At 35.8% G+C, this 22,098-nt stretch overlaps 2 protein-coding genes across 2 annotated transcripts; both read right to left on the reverse strand.

The window, feature by feature from the left end:
- Window positions 1-3,730: 3,730 nt before the first annotated feature.
- On the reverse strand, window positions 3,731-4,627 carry LOC141547386 (vomeronasal type-1 receptor 1-like). Its single transcript, XM_074275830.1, has one exon. The coding sequence runs from the start codon at window positions 4,625-4,627 to the stop codon at window positions 3,731-3,733; it is 897 nt and encodes a 298-aa protein (XP_074131931.1).
- Window positions 4,628-10,004: 5,377 nt separating this feature from the next.
- LOC141547387 (vomeronasal type-1 receptor 3-like) lies at window positions 10,005-17,112 on the reverse strand. The gene is made up of 2 exons (XM_074275831.1): window positions 17,099-17,112; window positions 10,005-10,902 (listed from the first exon to the last, which is right to left on the reverse strand). Exons 1-2 carry the CDS (start codon window positions 17,110-17,112, stop codon window positions 10,005-10,007), a joined length of 912 nt encoding a protein of 303 aa, XP_074131932.1.
- Window positions 17,113-22,098: the final 4,986 nt, after the last annotated feature.

Genomic DNA, 22,098 nt, shown 5'->3' on the forward strand with positions numbered 1-22,098 from the left:
GGGTATACCTTTTGACCCAGCAGTGCTACTCTTGGGCTTATATCCCAAGGAAATACTAAAGAAGGGAAAGGGACCTGTGTGTGCCAAAATGTTTGTGGCAGCCCTTTTCATAGTGGCTAGAAGCTGGAAGGTGAATGGAAGTCCATCAATTGGAGAATGGTTGGGTAAATTATGGCATATGAATGTTATGGATTATTGTTCTGTAAGAAATGACCAACAGGAGGAATACAGAGAGGCTTGGAGAGACTTACATCAACTGATGCTAAGTGAAACGAGCAGAAGTAGGGAATCATTATACACTTCAAAAATGATACTGTATGAGGATGTATTCTGATGGAAGTGGATATCTTCAACATAGAGAATAGCTAATCCAATTCCAATTGATCAATGATGAACAGAATCAGCTACATCCAGAAAAGGAACACTGGGAAATGAATGTAAACTGTGAGCATTGTTGTTTTTTTTTTTTTTTTTTTTGTTTTGTTTTGTTTTGTTTCTCTTCCCAGTTTATTTTTATCTTGCAAATACAATCCTTCCTTTGCAACAACAAAAACAACAAAATTCGGTTCTGCACATATATATTGTACCTAGGATATACTATAAGATATTTAATATGTATGGGAATGCCTGCCATCTAGGGGAAGGGGTGGAGGGAAGGAGGGAAAAAACTCGGAACAAAAGGGAGTACAAAGGATAATGTAAAAAAATTACCTATGCATATGTACTGTCAAAGAAAATGTTTTAAATATAAAAATTAATAAAAAAATCATGATTACTTCCGATTGCCATTTTGATCACATGGCTTTGCCCAATATTTAGGTTGGGTATCTTTCTTTAGACAAGTGAACTGGGCATTCCAAGCATTTTTTTCTGAGATGTTCAGAATTCTTACAACCTTCATACACTATTGCATGGCCATCTTTTCTTCACCTGTGAAAATACACAACCTTTGAAGACATAGCAACATTGAGTTTTGGGAACATATCACTTTGTTCAAGAACTATGCTTACAAAGGGAAGAGACATTTGTGATTTCTGATTATCTCAGCAGTATGTATACATTTATTCTCTGCTTCTTAGAACTGTGAATTTGACCTCCATTACTCCTCCTCCATGTCTTCATCCATCCTTTTCCCCAAGTTTGCTTTCTGTATTATCATGTGCTCATGAAAAGAACTGGATAAAATTGAGATACCATGATGACTGAGTTTAATGCATAATTTTAATCTGTTATCTCAGCTGTTCCCTTCAAAATTAAAAGGCAAATATTTCATGCTTTCTGAATCCACTTACTCTTTCATTCTCACCAGTGCCTCTGACAAATCTTTAAGAATTTTCTGAATTGTTTCAAACAAGCAAATTCTCCTATCTTCCTAGTCAAGCATCTTGGTGCTTTATAAATAGAGGCCATTTGTGGAGAGTGTCTTTTCCCTAACCTCCTCTAATCCAATCTGATTTTATTCATACTTGGTCCATCATATTCTCTCTCTTCACTCCAGTTCTCTTTTAAAATTTTATTTATTTGAAAGTTAAATTCTAAATAAAAAAGAAAAATACAGAAAAATCAATACATTTTCATGGGCATAGAAGAATATAAGAGAAGATTCAAAATGTGAAACAATAAGTTTCATTTTGAAGGAAATATGTAACAAATACTTTATGTTATGTTCAGATTTATTCATTTTTCCTTTGCTTCCTTGTAAGTTTTCTTTGTTCTCTGCTGTGCACCTTTTGAATTGCTCTATTTTCCGTTCCTTTTTTGCCCTGCCTTCAGAAGACTTCAATGAAATGTAGACATGTTTATATATACATCTGCTACATACATACACACATATATAGATATCTATAATCATCACATATATAAGATATACATTCATATACATCAATATGAGGCGGTTCTATGCTTGTTTGTTCTCTCTTTTTAAAAGGTGGATCATATCATCCTTCATAAGTACAAGTCTTTGCATATTTTCCTAAATCTAACAATTCATCATCATTTCCTACATCACAGCTATGTCCCAAAACATTCTAATATAGTTATTTTAAATACTCTAAAGCAACATTGAGCCATCATTTCATGTAGTTCTCTGATTTTTCTTTTTCATAAATCTATTTTTGCTTTAAATTTGAGATCAATGATCATTTACCCTTGTTTTTTCCTAATAAATTGTACTCAATCATTATTTTTGCGTTTGTTCCTCTCCCAATTCCTCTTCTTTTACCTTCTATCTTGATTTGTTATATGTTATCTTATCCCACTCACCTTTTCCCACGGTCTTGATCCAATTTCTATTAATCTACACACCTATCTATACTATTTCAATCAGTGTTACTATATTCCCTCTCCTCCATAAATTCATAAAAAAAATTATGCCTTTTAGATACAAACACACACTCCTATACACACACAAGCACACAGAGACACACATGATGTATTCTGTCTTTAACCTATTCCTGCAGGGAATACCTTATCTATTTACTCATTAACATTTCTTTTAGCACCTCCTTCATATGAGATAAGTACTTTAAAAAAAAAAAACCTCTTTCCTAAATTGCTTTTTAGAAGCACATCATATGTAAACTTCTCTTCAAGCTTAATTCCTTTCTAAGAAGACATGTGCATGATTGCCTATATGAATGTATGTATATATAGGTATACACATAATATGTTCATATGTATGTCCATAGACCTGTATGCATATATGTATGCGTGTAGCCAATATAGGGAAATTGCTTTGATTACCTATATATTTCTTATAATTGGTCTTGTTATTCTTAGTTCTAAGTTCAAGTATGAATGGATTGAAATGGGTGCATGGCAACCTAGACTGTGGCCAGTTGAAACAAAGAAAATTTTTTCTAAGTTCAAAAGTGGTACTAAATATATAGAGAGAGGTACACATCCATATAAATAGATCCCTATATTCATAGACATAAATGCATTTGTAGACATTTCTGTCATGCCATTCTAAGCTTGTTTGTCCTGTCTCTCTGAACATGATTAACATCATCCTTTGTAAATTCAACACTTTCCATATTTTTCTAAATCCACCAAGACATTATTTTGCTACAACTTAGCCTAATATTATCCAGCTATTTTAAGCAAGCTAAATCAATATCGGTCAATATAGTTGACCTATAGCACAATTTTTCTCTTTAGAATAAAACTGTTTTAGCTTTATTTGTGACTGAAATTAATCCTCACTTTTTGGTAATAATTTGTGCGGATCATTATTATGTTTGTTTGCAGCTCTTATTTTCTTTCACTGCTTACTCCTCTGCTTTATTATTACCAGCTATTTTACCTTGGTACTACTTTAACAATCTTCCCTCCAAGGTTCACTCCCTTTTTGTTCTCTTACTTCTACTCTGTTCCTCTTCTTTATCCAATTTGCAAAGTCGACACACCTTATAACAATCCCATCTATGCCCTCCATTGTATTCCTTGCTCCTCTTATTTCTTTATAAATTTAAATAATTTTTATACTCTTTTGGATATATTTTGAAAATATATTCAATCTGCTCTAGTAGTCCAAGGGCCACAATTCTGCTCCCAGTCTTGAATGTTTTTTTCATGCTCTACATTTGTTCTTAACTACTCAAGTTTGTGCAAGAAATCAGAAGAACTTGGAAATTTTTGAACTACTATGCCATCATCCCAGAATCCTCTGTACATATTCTGCGTGGATAGGCATTACATGATAATGGAGATTCAGTAACTTTTCAAATGCTTAACAAGCACAAGAATTGGGGACCTGCTTACTAATGCTGACCAGAATAAATGGGCTGACTATTGGATAACAAAGAACGAGTAGTGCTGAGGTATGTGTCATCCACACGTTTATGGATTTAAAATACAACATACAGATTATACAAATGGGACTGAATGTATTAAACAAAACAAAGGTGGCCACTAGGAGCAGGATAGCTTTGGTTGCCCTCATTTCAGGGGATATTTTTGTGGAGCTGCTCTTACTATGTATGTGATTAAGATTTCTCCTGTGTCTATATAGGATTAAGACCATATGGACACTAGAAGCAGTCATGAGACCTGCAAAGAAAGTGTCATGGACAAATGTTATAATTTGAAATTTTATATGATTATTATTATACACATCTAGAGTTCTATACCCAGTCCTGCATCCATCTTTACTGACTGTGCTGTTCTTTGGAATATCATGGCGTAGAAATATATGCATATGGAATATCAGATGGAAGATCCAGCATATAACAATGCATCTAATGATGGTCTTTGGTGCTTTAATTTTCAGCTGTGCCCACATGGATTTGTTGGGACTAATAGTAATGGCCTGGAAGACATTTGAGAGGCAGGTGCTGTTTAAGGAGAGACCCCGGCTTAGCCTCTGCATATATGTAATGATTTTAATCCCAGTCCTGTCCAGGACACATTTTACCTTCCAAAGCCTTGTTATGGTAGGAATTCCCCCAAAGAGAAGTACCATGGCATTGGAAAAGGCCAACTGGATGATAAGTACATTTTTAGGTCTTCCTGTATGAGCAGTCAGGAAATTAAAGCTGTTTAGGATGAGGAGAGTTAAGTTCCCCAGGAATCCAATTCCGGTTAGTTGCAGGTAGGCTATCCCCAGAATGTCATCCAAAGTCAGCATTCTTTACCTCATGAAGATGATTTGCTGCCAAACTCAAGGCGACCTATGGATAAAAATATGAAAATATGCTTGTTAAATGCTGTGATTTTCCCAAAAAAATTCCATGATTTCCAGTATGAATATGCAGAATGAATTATTTCCAGAGAGCTAAGATTTACCCAAAGAATCATGAACAGCAAGAAGGAGAATAAGAATCTCAACCCTTGCTGTCTAACTCTGAAGTCTTTTTTCCAGCTTATTTTGATGCTGCTTAGATAATATTGTTGTTCCTGAAGGGAACACTTCTTCAGCATCATATAGAGAGCATTATTTTTAATGTAAGAAGGAACTAAATCACATGTATTATTAAACTCAAACAGGATCGGGGACCATGCGGAAGTAGGGAAAAATCCTTTGGGATCACCTTATTTAGGTGGCAGAAACCAGGATTGAAAGAACTCTGTTTGCACATCAGTGCTGATTTCTGAAATGGCAGACTCTGCATCTGAGAACAGGGACAGGAGAGCCCGTATTCTCAATAAGTGGTATTTGCATCATTTTATTTTGTCCCATTTTTTCAATATAGAGAAACATTTAGGAAAGGTAATGGATCAGGACAGGGAAAAGGTGAGAACAGGAGCCAGGGGTCTTTATTGTCATAGTGCTTTCCCAATCCAGTGAGAAATTGCTGATTCTCAACATGCCAGGTTAAGTCATTAGACAGGAGGCAATTCCTGTGCTCATTAACAGATCTGGGCTTATATGCCAAACATGCTATTCCTCAAGACAGTGATAGACTAAGTAAAACTATCTCCTTCCCATCTTCTTCCAATGTAACCAATATCTGCCATATAGGTGCTTACAGATACTTTTTGGACAACATATTTCAGCATCAGAATTTCTTGTCTATTAATTTCATACCGATCTATACCTTTGACTCAGTTAAGGTTAATGTTTCTTAAACAATTGTCACAACCCCATTCGGGGCCTGGTTACTGAATGTGGGTGTCATGAAATTATGAATTGCTATCAGTAACTGTTGGATTTTATACTTAATTTTTATATCTCCATATATGAATTAGCATTAAAATTTCTCAGGTGAAAGGCTAAAAGTGGGAAACGTTTAAGAAGCCCTGCCTGAAGTGAAGCCCAGAGCAGGAAGAGTTGAGAAATATTCAGGCGGAACTGGAACAGATTCAATTCCAGTTGTTGATGCCTTATTCCTTTTCCTTGTGATGGGACATGTTATTTTTTGGATTACTGCATAAAGATACAGGAATATTAGTTTGATTTTCCTTGAATCATTCAGTCTTTTACAATTTTCCTTATAACTGTGTCCTGGCTTGCCCAGCTTTTTTCAGATCTTAGCCAACGTCTTATCTTTTTGAAGATGTTTCTGCTTGTTAGCCATTATCTAAACATTTTCTCTTTTATGTATATATTATGCCTTCTTCAATATCCTTACTTCTCTCTATTTTCTGTTTCTTTCTGCCTCTCTCACTCTCTGTCTCTTGCCTGCGTTTGCAGTTTTTTGCATGTTGGGGATCCCCATAGTCTTTGAACTTCTTGAAGCAGGCAGTGCTTTTGCCTTTCTTTTCCTCCTCTCACTCTCCATTGGGACGGGACCATTGCTACATTGCTTTTTGAGTGGCTGACTTTCACTTAGCTCATTCACTAAGATCCTATGCAAGGCTCTAAGCATCTAATCATTGATTCTTTCCTGTTATAGAGATCTCTGTCTCAGGTACTAAGGAACAATCACTTACCAGGTCGGTCTCTGTCATTACAGCAGAAAGTAGAACAGCAGCAATCTGTGTTGAAGCAGGAAAACATGTCTGTATGACTGTGTGGGTCATATATATGGGATGGTCAGGGATGCAGTTATTATGCTGGATGTGTCTGAGCTCATCTCCCCATTAGGGCTGCAATTATCATGTCATCTGCAGAGAAATGGTACTATTTGCCTGGGTTAACTGGGACCCATTTATTAGAAAATGAACTTTTATCCCAAGTGTTTACATTATCTAGAGTGTTGATTTCTTAAAGTCTCTAGTGTAGCATCAATGAGCGAAGCAATGAAGATCTGTCAAGTGACTTGCAGGAAGATGCAATAAAAACATGTGAGCCAGAGCATTGTGCACCTAGTTCATGTTCAGCTTTGGTTATAGATGAGCCTCTCTTGTATAATTGATACCATTGGGTCTGTCTTTGAGGACTGTCCCAATAAACTCCCTATTTTGTATTCTGACAAAGTGAAAAGAAATTAAAAGTCTAGTGCAACCCCAGAAAAAAATGAGGGCTAATTCCACATTAGGAACTGATGATCACCTCTGGTCATGGTTACCTCAGCTTCTAACACTTACAGAAAAGGAGGATCAAAGCTTGGAATAAAACTCATGCAATATCCTGTGGTTCGCTTTTTGGGGCCAGAACATCATACTTCTTTTCCCAACTTCTTTCCCTGTGTAAGCAGACTTGAACTTCCATATATTTTCCCCCTCTTGTCTGCTCTTATTGGGAAAGAAGTTTGGAAAAGAAGTGTGATGTTCTTACCCACCTCCTCAATCCACAGGGGATTTCATGAGTTTTGTTCCAAGTGTTGTTGCTTCTTTTCTGTAGGGGATAGAAGAACTAACTTCTTAATTCTAGAATTTCTTTAATTACCAATGGCTACTTTTCTTCCCCACCTCACCACTTAATGAGCCTGACCTGCATTTTGGAATGATAAATAAGTACTTGTCTTCCATGGACAAGAACAGTGACATTCCTTGCTGATCTAAGTTTCTCATATGCTATTTCCCCTTGCCTCATATTCCTCCTCAATCAAATGTATTAAGCTGGAAATTTGGAGAGATACACCAAATACGTACTAACAATTTTTATTTTCATTTTCAATTTTCCAAATACATGTAGAGATAGTTTTTAAAATTCAATTTTAGAAGATTTGGAGTTCCAATTTTTTTCTCCTTTCCCCATTCCCAAGAGAGCAAATAATTTTTACAGGTTTGTATATGTATAATCATTTTAAAGGTATTTCCATGGGAAAGAAAATCAGAACAAAAGAGAAAAACTATGAGAAACAAAACAAAAGAAAAACATTAAAATAGGATACTTCAATCCTTATTCAGTCTTCATAGTTCTTTTTCTGCAGATGGAATTTTCCATCCAAAATTTTTTTTGCAATCGTCTTGGATTATTCTATTGCTGAGAAGAGCCAGTTCCATCACAGTTCTTCATCACTCAATGTTTCTTTTGCTGTGTTCAAAGTTTTCAGGATTCTGCGGGTTTTATTAAGCATCATTTCATCTAAATCTTTTCAAGCTTTTCTGAAATCATCCTAATCACCATTTCTTATAAAATAATAGCTTTCCATTACCTTCATCTGTCATCATTTATTCAGCCATTCCCCAATTGATGGGTACCACATGCTGTGTTTCTGTCCTCTCTTTTTACACCTCTTTCCTTTTTTATTATAGCCTTTTATTTTCAAAATATATGCATGGATAATTCTTAATATTCACCCCTACAAAACTTTGTGTTCAAACATTTTTCCTCTTTCTTCTCTCTCCCCAAGTTGGCAAGTGATCCAATATATGTTAAAAATGGACAATTTTTCTACACATATTTCCACAAATATGAAAGTAACATCAGATCCAAAAGGAAAAAAAAATGATACCTCATTTTCTTAAATGAGGTTGAATATCTTCAGCTATTTAAAAACCTTAGCCAGAATGAGAGTTTGGCTGGCACTCAGTACATGTGAAATAAAACACTTTTCTGCAACTTCCAGGGAGAGATCCTTGAAGAATCGACTACACACAGGATGGCTTCTTTCACTTTGGTAAAATCATGATTACTCAAATCACTATTAATCAGAGAAATGCAAATTAAGACAACTTTGAGATATCATTACACATCTGTCAGATTGGCTAAGATGACAGGAAAAAATAACGATGAATGTTGGAGAGGCTGTAGGAAAACTGGAAAACTGATACATTGTTGGTGGAGTGGTGAAAGAATCCAACCCTTCTGGAGATCAATCTGGAATTATGCCCAAAAAGTTATCAAACTGTGCATACCCTTTGTCCCAGCAGGGCTACTACTGGGCTTATATCTCAAAGAAATACTAAAGGAGGGAAAGGGACCTGTGTGTTCCAAAATGTTTGTGGCAGCCCTTTTTTAGTGGCTAGAAACTGGAAGTTGAATGGATGTCCTTCAATTGGAGAATGGTTGGGTAAATTATGGTATATGAATGTTATGGAATATTATTGTTCTCTAAGAAATGACCAACAGGATGAATACAGAGAGGCTTGGAGAGACTTACATCAACTGATTCCAAGTGAAATGTGCAGAACCAGGAGATCATTATACACTTCAACAATGATACTGTATGAGGATGTATTCTGATTGAAGTGGATATTTTCAACATGGAGAAGAGCTAATCCAATTCTAATTGATCACTGATTGACAGAATCAGCTACATCCAGAAAAGGAACGCTGGGAAATGAGTATTAACTGTTAGCACCGTTTTGTTTTGTTTTTTGTTTCTCTTCCGAAATTATTTTTATCTTGCAAATATAATCCTTCCTTTGCAACAACAATAACAACACAATTCTGTTCTGCACATATATATTGTACCTAGGATATAGTATAAGATATTTAATATGTTTGGGAATGCCTGTCATCTAGGGGAGGGGGTGGAGGGAAGGAGGGGAAAATTTTGGAACAGAAGGGAGTACAAGGGATAATGTTGCAAAAAAATTACCTATGAATATGTACTGTCAAAGAAAATGTTACAGTTATAATAATTAATAAAAAAATAAAAAAAGAATAATCTCCCCTTCAAGGTTCATTCCCTTTTCCTCTTTCCCTTACTCTGTTCCTCATTCTTTATCCAATTTCCATAGTCTACATACTTTATATAATTCCTATTAATTTACTTATCCTTCTATGTCCTCCATCCTATTCCTTGCTCCTCTTATTTTTTCATAAATTTAAACACTTTCTATATTCTTTTGGATATATTTTGTTCCCTGTAATCTATTTTTCCTGTGAATAGAATTCCAGTACTACTTGCTCACTTCCCCTATGAATTCCCCTAATTCCTCTAGGCCAGAAGAGTTTACAATTCATACTGGCCAAACATCCACTCCAATATATATATATATATTTTTTTTTTCCCCAGTCTGCTCTATTTTTGATAAGGTCTATAATTCTGCCACCAGTCCTATATGTTTCTTCATGCTCTACATTTACTATGAGCTGTTCTAGTTTGTGGAAGGAATCAGGAAAACTTTGAACTTTTTGAATTACTATGCCATTTTCCCAGAATCCTCTGTACATATTCTATAGGGATAGGCATTTCATGATAAGGGAGATTCAGTAACTTTTCAAACTATTAACAACCACAAGGATTGGAGATCTGCTTATTAATGCTGACCAGAATAAATGGGCTGACTGTTGGATAACAAAGAGAGAGAAGCGCTGAGGTATGTATCATCCACATGTTTATGGATTTAAAATACCACATATGGAATATACAAATGGGACTGAATGTATTAAACAAAACAAAGGTGGCGACTAGAAGCAGGATAGCTTTGGTTGCCCTCGTTTCAGGGGATACTTTTGTGGAGGTGCTCTTACTATGTATATGATTGACATTTCTCTTGTGTCTGTACAGGATTAAGACCATATGGAGACTAGAATCAGTCATGAGACCTGCAAAGAAAGTATCATTGACAAATATTATATTTTGAAATTTTATATGATTATTATTATATACATCTAGAGTTTCATACCCAGTGCTGCATCCATCTTTACTGAATGTGCTGTTCTTTGGACCATCATGACGCAGAAATAGAACCTTATTGATTATTAGATGGAAGATCCAGCATAGAACAGTGAATCTAATGATGCTCTTTTGTGCTTTAATTTTCACCTGTGCCCATAAGGAGTTGTTGGGACTAATAGTAATGGCCTGGAAGACACTCAAGAGGCAGGTGCTGTTTAAGGAGAGACCCCGGGTTAGTGTCTGCATATATGTAATGATTTTAATCCCAGTCCTGCCCAGGACACATTTTACCTTCCAAAGCCTTGTTATGGTAGGTATTCCTCTAAAGAGAAGTACCATGGCATTGGTAAAGGCTAACTGGATGATAAGTACATTTTTAGGTCTTACTGTATGAGCAGTCAGGAAATTAAAGCTGTTTAGGATGAGGAGAGTTAAGTTCCCCAGGAATCCAATTCCAGTTAGTTGCAGGTATACTATCCCCAGAATTTCATCCAAAGTCAGCTTTCTTTACCTCATGAAGATGATTTGCTGCCAGTCTCAAGGAGACCTATGGGTAAAAACATGAAAATATGCTTGTTACATTCTATGATTTTGCCACTGAAATTCCATGCTTTCCACTATTATGTGGAACAACAAAGTTTCTCTGACAGGGGCTAGTGATTTACTATTGAACTTCAAAATTCCCTTCTTAGTTGAAAATCCTGGTTCATTCTGTCTTTCTATATGCCTGAAAATCTCTGTAATATAGTGTTGAACACAGTGTCAAGAAGATCTCAATTCAGATGCGTTTTCTCACACTAGTTCTGCGATCCTTCATTAGTCATACTTCATTCAGAAGTAAATTACAAACCAGTCCAGTATCTTTCCCAAGAAAACCCCACAAAGTCACACTTAAGTGGATATAATTAAGTGATGAAAGCAACATGAAACATGATCTCTGAACTTTTTTGATCATAATGACCTTCCTTCCTGTCACTTTTTTTTTTTGTTTCTCAGATCTTCATCCTTGTGGCAGATAGTCTTTTTTTTTCTTCATATTACAAGTAAAAGTCCATATCCAAGAAATTAAATTCTATTTTTCAACTACTTTTGTGTCCCTTCTACATTTATTCCTGTGACTTCTATAATCTCCAGTTATTGCTCCTGTCCATGTGTCTCAGAAGAACCTCACAGGAAATACAAAAATGTCCTAAATAAATCCAGCTCTAAATTTTGATATTTAATCCCATTCAGAATCTGGTATACAACAATATCAATTTTGTATTTTACAATCCTTCAACTGGTAGCTCACTCTCAAACTACTTTAAGTAATCTCCACATCTCTTCTTGTGTCTCATAGCATCAAATCCTTCGATCTTCTTAGTTGAAGACTTTGTATCATAACTCTTCTTGTTTATATTCATTTAATTTGTCCACCTTCTCCTCTTTGATGAAGCTATTCAACTCCACTGTTCTCATATCTATTATCCCTTAAGTTATTATTTTATCATGGCTTTTTTCCTAGAAACCTCAGTCATCAATTATTCTCATCTTCTGCATTTGATCCTACTGACGTTTCTCTCAATGAATTTTTGGGAAAACTTGTTGACTGAAGTTACTGCAAATTAACCTCCATTGTGGAGACTTCATCCCTACAACAAAGACAATATTTTCATCATCCATAATTGACTATTCACTTTTCCTGGAATTCCCAAGGCTTTCTAATGACTACTCTCTCAGATACAAATCTTGGGCTTTATATCACTGAAACTCCACTAGAGATATTCATTCCCCCCTTACTTGTGTCCCTCATGTCCTTAACTTTCCTTCTCCAAACTATCACTTCTTTCATCCTTCTCTTCTACAAATGGAGCTTTTTTCTTGGCAGTTCCTCTATATACAACCATGCTGATATTATGTACCATCTTTCCCAGAAAATTATTCCCTTGAAAATGCTCATTTTCAATTATTTATTGTTATATTTTCTTTTCCAAATCCAGTAAGAAATTGCAGACCCTGAACATGCCATCTTAGGTAGTGAGGAGGCAATTCCTGTGCTCATTAACAGATCTAGGCTTATATGCCAAACATGCTATTAATCAAGACAGAGACAGAAGAAGTAAAACTATTCCCTTTCCATCTTCTTCTAATGTAACCAATACCTGCCATATATGTGCCTACGGATGCTTTTTGGAGAAAATATCTCAACGTCAGAATTTCTTGTCAGTTAATTTCATACTGATCTCTACCTTTCACTGAGCTAAGGTCAACAATTCTTAAGCAACTGTCACAACCCCATTTGGGGCTGGTAATTGAATGTGGGTGTCATGAACTTATGAATTGTTATCAATGAATGTTGGATTTTAGACTTAATTTTTCTAGTTCCATATATGGATTAGCATTAAAATTTCTCAGGTGAAAGGGGTCAATACTGGGAACTGTTTAAGAAGCCTGCCTTAAGTGAAGCCCAGAGCAGGAAGGGTTGAGAAATATTCAGCCGGCACTGGAGCAGGTTCAATGCCAGTTCTAGATGGCATTTGATGCCTTATTACTTTTTATTGTGATTGGGAGTGCTATTTTGTGAACCTCTGCATACAGATACAGGAAGATTAGGTTTATTTATCTTTAATTACTCAGTCTCTTACACTTTTCCTTATAACTGGCTTGGAAGCTGGGCAAGCTTATCCAAAGCCTTGTCTTTTTGAAGAAGCTTCTGCCAGTTAGCCATTATCTAAACATCTTCTGTTTTATGTATATATTATGTCTCCTTCTCTGTCCTTATCTCTCTCTAATGTCTCTCTTTCTCTCTTTCTGCCTCTCTCACTATGTGTCTCTTGCCTGCGTTTGGAGTTTTTTGCATGTTGGAGATCCCCATAGACTTTGCACTTCTTGAAGCAGGCGGTGCTTTTGCCTTTCTTTACCTCCTCTCACTCAGCACAGGGACTGGACCATTGCTATGTGTCTACTTTGCTTTTTGAGTGGCTGACTTTTATTTAGCTCATTCAATAGAATCTTAACCTAAGCTGCAAGCATGCAATCATTGATTCTCTCCTGTTGTACAGATCTCTATCTCAGGTCCTAAGGCACAGTCACTTACCAGGTCAGTCTCTGTTGATACAGCAGAAAGTAGAACAGCAGCAATATGCTTGTATGACTGTGTGGGTCATATATAGGGGATGCTCAGGGATGCAGTTATTATGTTGGCTGTATCTGAGCTCATCTCTCCATCAGGGCTGCGATTATCTTGTCATCTGCAGAGAAATGGTACTGTTTGCCTGGGTTAACGGGGACCCATTTAAAAAAAAATGAACTTTTATCCCAAGTGTTTACATTATCTAAGGTATTGATTGCTTAAAGTCTCTAGTGTAGCATCAATGAGCAGGTGGGGAGAGGGGAAGCAATGAAGGCCTGTCAAGTGACTTGGAGGAAGATGCAATAAGAATTTGTGAGTCAGAGCATTGTGCCCCTGGTTGATGTTCAGTTCTGGTTTTAGATGAGTCTCTCTTTTATAATTGATATCATTCAGTATTTCTTTTAGGATTGGCCCAATAAGTTCCATATTTTGTATTCTTTCTAACTGAAAAGAAATTAAAAGTAAAGTGTAGCCCCTCAAAAAATGAGGTCTAATTCCCCATTAGGAACTGATGATCATCTCTCGTCAAGAATATCTCAACTTCTATCTCCTATAGAAAAAGAGGTTCAATACTTGGAACAAAACTCATGTAATACCCTGTAGTTTGAGATGTTGGGAAAGAACATCACACTTTTCTTAACTTCTTTCCCTATGTGAGCAGACTTAAACTACTATATATATTTTCCCCCTCTAGTCTGCTCTTATTGGGAAAGAAGTTTGGAAAAGATGTTCTGACCAAACACCTCAAACCAAATGGTATTTCATGAGTTTGATTCCCAGTGTTGATTCTACTTTTCTGTATGGGATAGAAGACCTAACTTCTGAATTCTACCATTATTTTAATTACCATCGCCTGATTTTCTTCCCCACCTCACCACGTAATGAGCCTTACCTTCATTTTGGAATAATAAATAACTACTTGTCTTCCATGGATAGCAACAGTGATGTTCCTTGCTGATCTAAGTTTCTCATATCTATTTCTCCTTGCCTCTTTTTCCTCCTTAATCAAATATATTAAGCCCTACTATGTACCAGACATTGGGTTCACATATGGTGATAATGACCGAAATGAACATGAAATTTCTGTTCTCAAATATTTTCCATTTTTTGGTAAAGTATGAGTTTATATATGTATATGTGTATATATGTATATATATATATATGTATATATATATATTTGTGTATATATGTATATATAACACAATTACAAAATAATTCTTTTTTGTTTTGTTTTATTTTGTTTTTTTCTTTTTAACACATTGCTTTATGAATTATTTTGGGAGAGAAAAATTAGAAAAAATATGGAGGAAAACCATGAAAGAGATAAAAAAGGAAAACAGAAAAAAGAAGTGAATATAGCATGTGCTCATTTACATTCATATTCCTTATTTCTTTTTCTGGGTTCCGATGGCATTTTCTGAATTGCTTTGAATCACTGAACCACTGAGAAGAACCAAGTCTTTCATAGTGGATCTTTGCACATTCTTGCTGTTATTGTATATAATGTAATCTTGGCTCTGCTTGTTTTACTCATTATTAGTTCGTGTCAATCATTCTAGGATTTCTAACATCAGCTTATTCAGCACTTTGCATAAAATAGTAATATTCCATTACTTACATGTATCACAAGTTGTCCAGCCATATCCCAATGGATGCATTTCTATTCATTTAATGATTCTTTGCAACAACAACAACAAATAAAATAAAAAGTAAAGTGCTGCTACAAACATTTTTGTATGTGTGGGTCCTTTTTCCTCCTTTATCATTTCCATGGAGTAGTGACCCAGCAATTGAATTGCTGAGTGAAAGGATATATGCATTCTTCTATCTCTTTGGATGTAGTTCTGAATTAAGCTCCAAAAGGGTTGAATCACTTCACAACTCCACCAACAATGCATTAGTGATCCAGTTTTTCCATATCACCTCTAACACTTATCGTCTTTTCCTGGTATCTAAGTTAACCTGAGAGGTACTTTGGAGTTGTTTTCCTTTGCTTTTTAGAGAAATGCAATTAATTATTACTGATTTAGAGCATTTTTTCATATAAATATAGAGTGCTTTAAATTTGTCATTTGAATATTGTTCATATCCTCTGTCAATTTAGGAATGACATTTATTCTGATATATATATATATATATATATATATAGATAGATAGATAGATAGATAGATAGATATAGATAGATAGATAGATATCTATCTATCTATATCTATCTATCTATCTATCTATCTATCTATATATTTGGGAGTTTATTAAAACTTGATTCCTATAGGCTTTTGATACTGTGTCATGTCTATATAATCTCTACCTTTTATCCAGCACTGTATTTCTTAGCTAGTACCAAAACATTTTGATGGTGTTGCTGTATGATATGGTTTTAGGTTTGGTTCTGCTAAGCTACCATCCTTCATATATTTTTTCATTAATTCCCTTAACATGCTTGACTTTTTGCTGTTTCAGATGAATTTTGTTATTATTTTTTCTATCTAGAAAATAATGTTTTGGCAGTTTGATGGATATTGCAGTGAACAAGTAAATCAATTTAGGTAGATTTGCCATTTGTATCATATTAGCTCAGCCTACCAATGAGCAATTTATATTTCTTCCAGTTGTGTACTTCTGACTTTACTTGTGTGCAAAGAATTTTCTAATTATGTTCCTATAGTTCTTAGGTGTATCTTGACAGGTAGACACCCACATATCTTATTTGGACAATAGTAATTCCAAATTGAATTTCTCTTCTATCTATTTGGTGGGCTTTGTCAATAATATATAGAAAAGCTGATGATTTGTTCGTTTATTTTATATTTTACAACTCTGCTAAAGTTGTGAATTGTTTCCATTAGACTTTTGGATGCTGTTATTGGATTCCAAACCAATAGTTTGCTTATTTTATTGACTTTTAAAAAATAAATCAACTCTTAGTTTCATTTATGAGGTCTTTAGTTTGATTAGTTTCTGTTTTATTAATTTAGCCTTGGAGTTTCGGAATTTCTAATTTGGCATTTAGTTGGGTTTTTAAAAATTTGTTCTTTTTCTAGAGATTTTAGGTACATATCTGTTAGGATTACAAGGTGAGAACTCAGGTTGACTTGACAGTTCTCTGGCTCATACCTGTAAAGGGAGTTTACACCTTAGGAATCCTAGAAGGAGCAAGCTCATTGGTTGAAGTGGTTCTTCCCAGAAGCCCTTGCATTATCCCACGCCCATTCTCTGGGAGGATAAAAAGAGGCAACCTTGAGCCTGGAAAGCAGTCTGGATTGGGGAAGGACAAGAGCTGGAGGAGATTCAGAGCCAGGATTCAGGAAGAAGAAGAGGCTCCAGAAGCCTCCCAAGAAACCTGCTCATAGAGGAAAAGATTATACAGAAAAGAAACCTCCTCCCAGAGAAGGATCACAACTGAGAGACAATCAGAAGCCCAACGTGGGGCAAGGACTTTTGCTTATCCTGACAAGAGGAGCTAGACCAGACCTTTGCACATATCCAATTCTTTGATCTTCTCTTTATGTTTTATTCAGGTACTAATTATCAATACACAATTTCCCCTAAAAACTCCTTTGGCTACATGCCATAGATTTAGGTATGTTACCTCATTGTTGTCATCGTCTTGGATGAAATTGAGGATTGTTTCTGCGATTTGTTGTGTTACCCATCATTATTTAGAATTAGATTACTTAATTTTCAATCCAATTTTAGTCTCTCTCTGCCCCTTCATGGAATATAATTTTTAATGCATTGTGTTCTGAAAAGCAAACATTTTCTATTTCTTCCTTTTCAGGTTTATATGTCCTAATACATGGTGCATACCAATGGCCCTACTACATGGTCAATTTTTTGTAGGTGCCATAGAGTACCAAGAAAAAACTTGAATTCCTTCTATGATTCTATTCAATTTTCTCTAAAGGTCTATCATATCTAGGTTTTCTAGCACCCTATTAATGTGCCTGGTTTCTTTCTCACTGTTTATTTTGTGGTTAGATTTGTATGGTTCTGAGTGGGGAATTTTTTGTCTATTTCTTCGCATAACTGCCTTAATATCTTCTCTAGATATCTGAATGCTCTACCACTTGGTGCATATACATTTATTATCATTAATTCTTCATTGTTTAATGAACACTTTATCAAGATGTATTTTCCTTTCTTATCTCTTTTACTTTTATCTTTTTACTTTACCTTTATTTGAGATTAGAATTCCTAGTGCTACTTTTTTTTATACTTCTGTTGAAGTACAATAATAAATTCTATTTCAGCCTTTTACCTTTATTCTGTATTTTTCTGTCAAATGTGTTTTTTTGTAAACATGTTCTAGCATTCTCTTTTTTAATCCACTCTAGTGTGTCTTCAATTTCATGAGAAAGTTCATCCCCTTCACAGATGTGATTACCAGCTCTGTATTTCCTTTCATCCTATTTTCGCCTCTTTCTATAGTTTTACTTTCGCTTTCCACCCTGTTCTTAGGAGCAATTTTTCAGCTATCACATCCTTACTTTATCTCCTATCACCCTCCCCCTCTTGTCTTAATTTTTTTTTAAATTAATCCTGCCTAATACTTTATCTATTACTCTCTTCCCTTCTCTTCCCTTTCTTCCCTATTGTTTCTGTCCTCCATTTTTTCAACCCCTCCCTTTTCTTCTTACTTTCTTTTCCTTATTTATAGGTTTAGATAAATGTATTAATCCAGCTGAATGATTAAAATTTTTCCTCTTAAAACCAAAAGTGGAACAGGGAGATGAGTATGAACTACTACATAGAATTCCCAATACCCCTATTTTTGTCTGCTTGCATTTTTGATTTCCTTTACGGGCTAATTGTACACTATTTCAAAGTCTGATTCTTTTTTTACACCAAAATAACTGTTTGGACATGTATACATATATTGTATATAATTTATACTTTAAAATATGTAACATGTATTGGTCAACCTGCCATCTGGGGGGAAGGAGGGGAAAAATTAGAACAAAAGGCTTGGCAATTGTCAGTGTTGTAACATTACCCATGCATCTATCTTGTAAATAAAAAAATTTAAGAATAATAAAAAATAAGTATAAAAAAATAGTTAAAAAAAATCAAAAACATAAGTGATGACATCAAGCTTCAGACAATGCTCATCCCCTTCCCTCTTTTCCATTGGTTTTAATAGGTCTTTTGTGCCTGTTCATGTGATCTAATTTGTTCTTACACCTCCCCTGTCCTCTTTTAGTAAAGACCTTTTCCATCCATTAATATCTTTCTTTGATGTCACGTCAGAGTCCATTTAGAAGTATACCTTCTGTCCATGTGATGTCCCCCACTGTCTACTCTACGAATAGATATAGTTCTCAAGAGTTATAGATATTGGGGGGCGGAGCCAAGATGGCAGACAAGATACACGTGATTCTGTAAGCTCCTTTCTTCCCTCACTACCAATCAGATAATTTCAGCCTCAAAAATAGCACTGGACTGATAGAAACTACAAGGACTGGAAGCATGACTTACCAGCTGAAGAGAATCTGGAGTTTCAACAGGAATGGTCATTTCCCAGGGGAGGAAGAAGTGAGGCCAGCACAGACGGTTGGGTGAGGTCATGCTGCACCGATTGCGCTGGGGAGATTTCGGGGATCAGAGAAGCCACTGAGATAGAGGAATCTGGCACAGGCTGTTAGCTCTTCTCTTCTAAATTGCTGTTTTATAAGCAGAGAAATCAAGCCAATTTAAAAATTTAAAAACAGAGACTGGACCTTCCTTGAACCTGGGGTGATTCAGCAGATCTCTGTACTGTGGGTGTGGCCAACCTAGGCTTTCACCTGGGAGTAGTTAAGAGACTGAAAAGTGGGTGTTAACTCATAATGCCTGGCTCAGCTGGAGGCTGTGGAACTCAGCTCCAGGAAGTCCCAGAGAAGCGGAACCTTTGAACTAGGGACCAAGGTTTCTGGCAGACACTTCCAGTTTGAGCGCAGGGGCTTTTCACGTCACCTGATGCTGACATCCACGCCCCATGGGAGGCATAGGCTGGGCTTTGTGCCACCTTTACTGTTTAGTCTCAAACCTCAGGGAAGCCGCTAGATCACAGCGCCCTCAAAGCACAGCAGTGCTAGTCACCTGTGAGGTACTTCCAGGGAGGGGGTGGGGAACTCTCTCCCAGAGCTCTCTCTTAGCTCAGGTGCAGGAGCCGCTGCATCCATCCATTCTGGGAGGAAGCTGGCAAAGAAATTAATAAATAATTTCCTACCCCAGGGACAGACACCAAAAGATTTTTTAATCATGAGTAAGAAGCCAAAAAGAACTATTGACTCATTCTACACAGAGAAAGAGCGGGTATCCAACCCCGAGGAAGTTAACAGCAGAGACTCAGCTGATAACAACCTAAAGGGGAACAATACCTGCCCCCCATCACATAACTCTCTCCTTGAAGAGACTATTAAAAAGCTAAGAGAGTTTGAAGAAAAATGGGGAAAGGAAAGGGAACCTATGATAGAGAATAACAACGTTCTGAAATTGGAGTTGGAAAAAATAAAGAATTCACAGGAGATGCAGCGAAACAAAATTTGTGAATTAGAAAAGGTTAAAAAATCACAGGAAAGTAGGATTTCTGAATTAGAAAAGATAAAAAAGTCTCAAGAAAATAGAATTTCTGAATTAGAAAAAGAAAATAATTCTCAAAAAATAAATTAGGGAAATGGAAAAAAATTCAATAGAGCAAAATAATTCATTTAAAAACGAAATTGGGCATTTACAAAAAGAACTAAAAACTGTGAAAGAAGAAAATAACTCCTTAAAATTCAGGATGGAACAAATAGAAATGAAATGATTCAAAGAGAACCCAAGAATCAGTCAAACAAAACAAACAAACAAAAAAAAGAAAACCTGGAGAATAATGTCAAATACTTACTGGGAAAATCTATAGCCCTGGAAAATAGATCTGGGAGAGATAATCTGTGGATCATTGGACTTCCTGAAAACTATGACCAAAAAAAGAGCCTAGATTCTATTTTACAGGAAATTATCAAAGAGAACGGTCTAGAGATAATAGAAACAGAAGGGAAAGTAGATGTTGAAAGAATTCATCGAACTCCTTCTGATATAGACCCTAAAAAAAGAACACCACGGAATATTGTGGCTAAGCTGCAGAATTACCACACAAAGGAGAAAATCCTGCAAGCACCTAGAAAAAAAACAATTTAAATACCAAGGTGCCACAATAAGGGTCACACAAGATCTGGCTGCCTCCACATTAAAAGATAGAAGGGCCTGGAACCTGATATTCCAAAAAAGCAAAAGATCAAGGATTGCAACCAAGAATAAACTACCCAGCTAAGTTTAGCATCTTTTTCCATGGAAGAAGATGGTCATTCAATGAAATAGAGGAATTCCATATGTTTCTAAGAAAAAAAACAGATGTAAACAAAAAATTTGATCTACATCCACAAGACTGAAGAGAAACAGAAAAAGGTACACAGAACCCTGGAGAACTGTATCTCTGTTGTGGGTATATAGAAAGTACGCATGGATAATTTGATTTTACTGATATAAAAGGAAAAAAAAGGGGGGTGCAGTAAAGGGAAGAGGGTAGTATAAGAAAAAGGAGAAGGAGTGATAAAAAGAGGGAAACTACATCCCAGGAAGAGGCATAGAAAATACACCATATCTGAGGGAATTTAGAGAGGGTGAGAAACATTGTGTAAATCTTACTCTCATCAGAAGAGGCTCAAAGAGTAAATAACTGACATATTTGTTTTTCAGAGAATTCTCTATCACCTCATTAAAAGGGGGGAGAGGAAAAGGGAAAAGGAAAAGGAGAATAAGGGAAGGGACGTGGAGGGAGGGGGGAGGGATACTAAAAAAAGGGAGGGCTGCACGTCACAAGGGGGGGTCTATAAATTAAATATCGAAGAACGGGTTCAGGGGGGTCAAGGGAAAAAGCATAATCTGGGGATAATATGATGGCAGGACATACAGAATTAGTGATTTTAACTATATATGTGAATGGGATGAATGCTCCCATCAAACGGAGACGGATAGCAGACTGGATCAAAAATCAGAACCCTACAATATGTTGTTTACAGAAAACACACTTAAAGCAGGGAGATACATATAGAATAAAGGTAAAAGGTTGGAGCAGAATCTATTATGCTTCAGGTAAAGCCAAAAAATCAGGGGTAGCTATCCTTATCTCAGATCAAGCAAAAGCAGAAGTTGATCTAGTTAAAAGAGATAAGGAAGGAAACTATATCCTGCTGAAAGGTAACATAAATAATGAAGCCATATCAATACTAAACATATATGCACCAAGGGGCATAGCATCTAACTTTCTAAAGGAAATGTTAAGAAAATTGCAAGAAGAAATAGACAGTAAAACTATAATAATGGGAGATCTCTACTTTGCACTCTCAAATTTAGACAAATCAAACCACAAAACAAATAAGAAAGAAATTAAAAAACTAAATAGAACATTAGAAAAACAAGGTATGATAGACCTTTGGAGAAAACTGAATGGCAACAGAAAGGAATATACTTTCTTCTCAGCAGTTCATGGATCCTATACAAAAATTGACCATATATTAGGACATAAAGATCTCAAAATTAAATGTAGGAAGGCAGAAATAATAAATG

The sequence above is a fragment of the Sminthopsis crassicaudata genome, chromosome 6 (assembly GCF_048593235.1).
Source record: "Sminthopsis crassicaudata isolate SCR6 chromosome 6, ASM4859323v1, whole genome shotgun sequence".
Taxonomy (NCBI): Eukaryota; Metazoa; Chordata; class Mammalia; order Dasyuromorphia; family Dasyuridae; genus Sminthopsis; species Sminthopsis crassicaudata.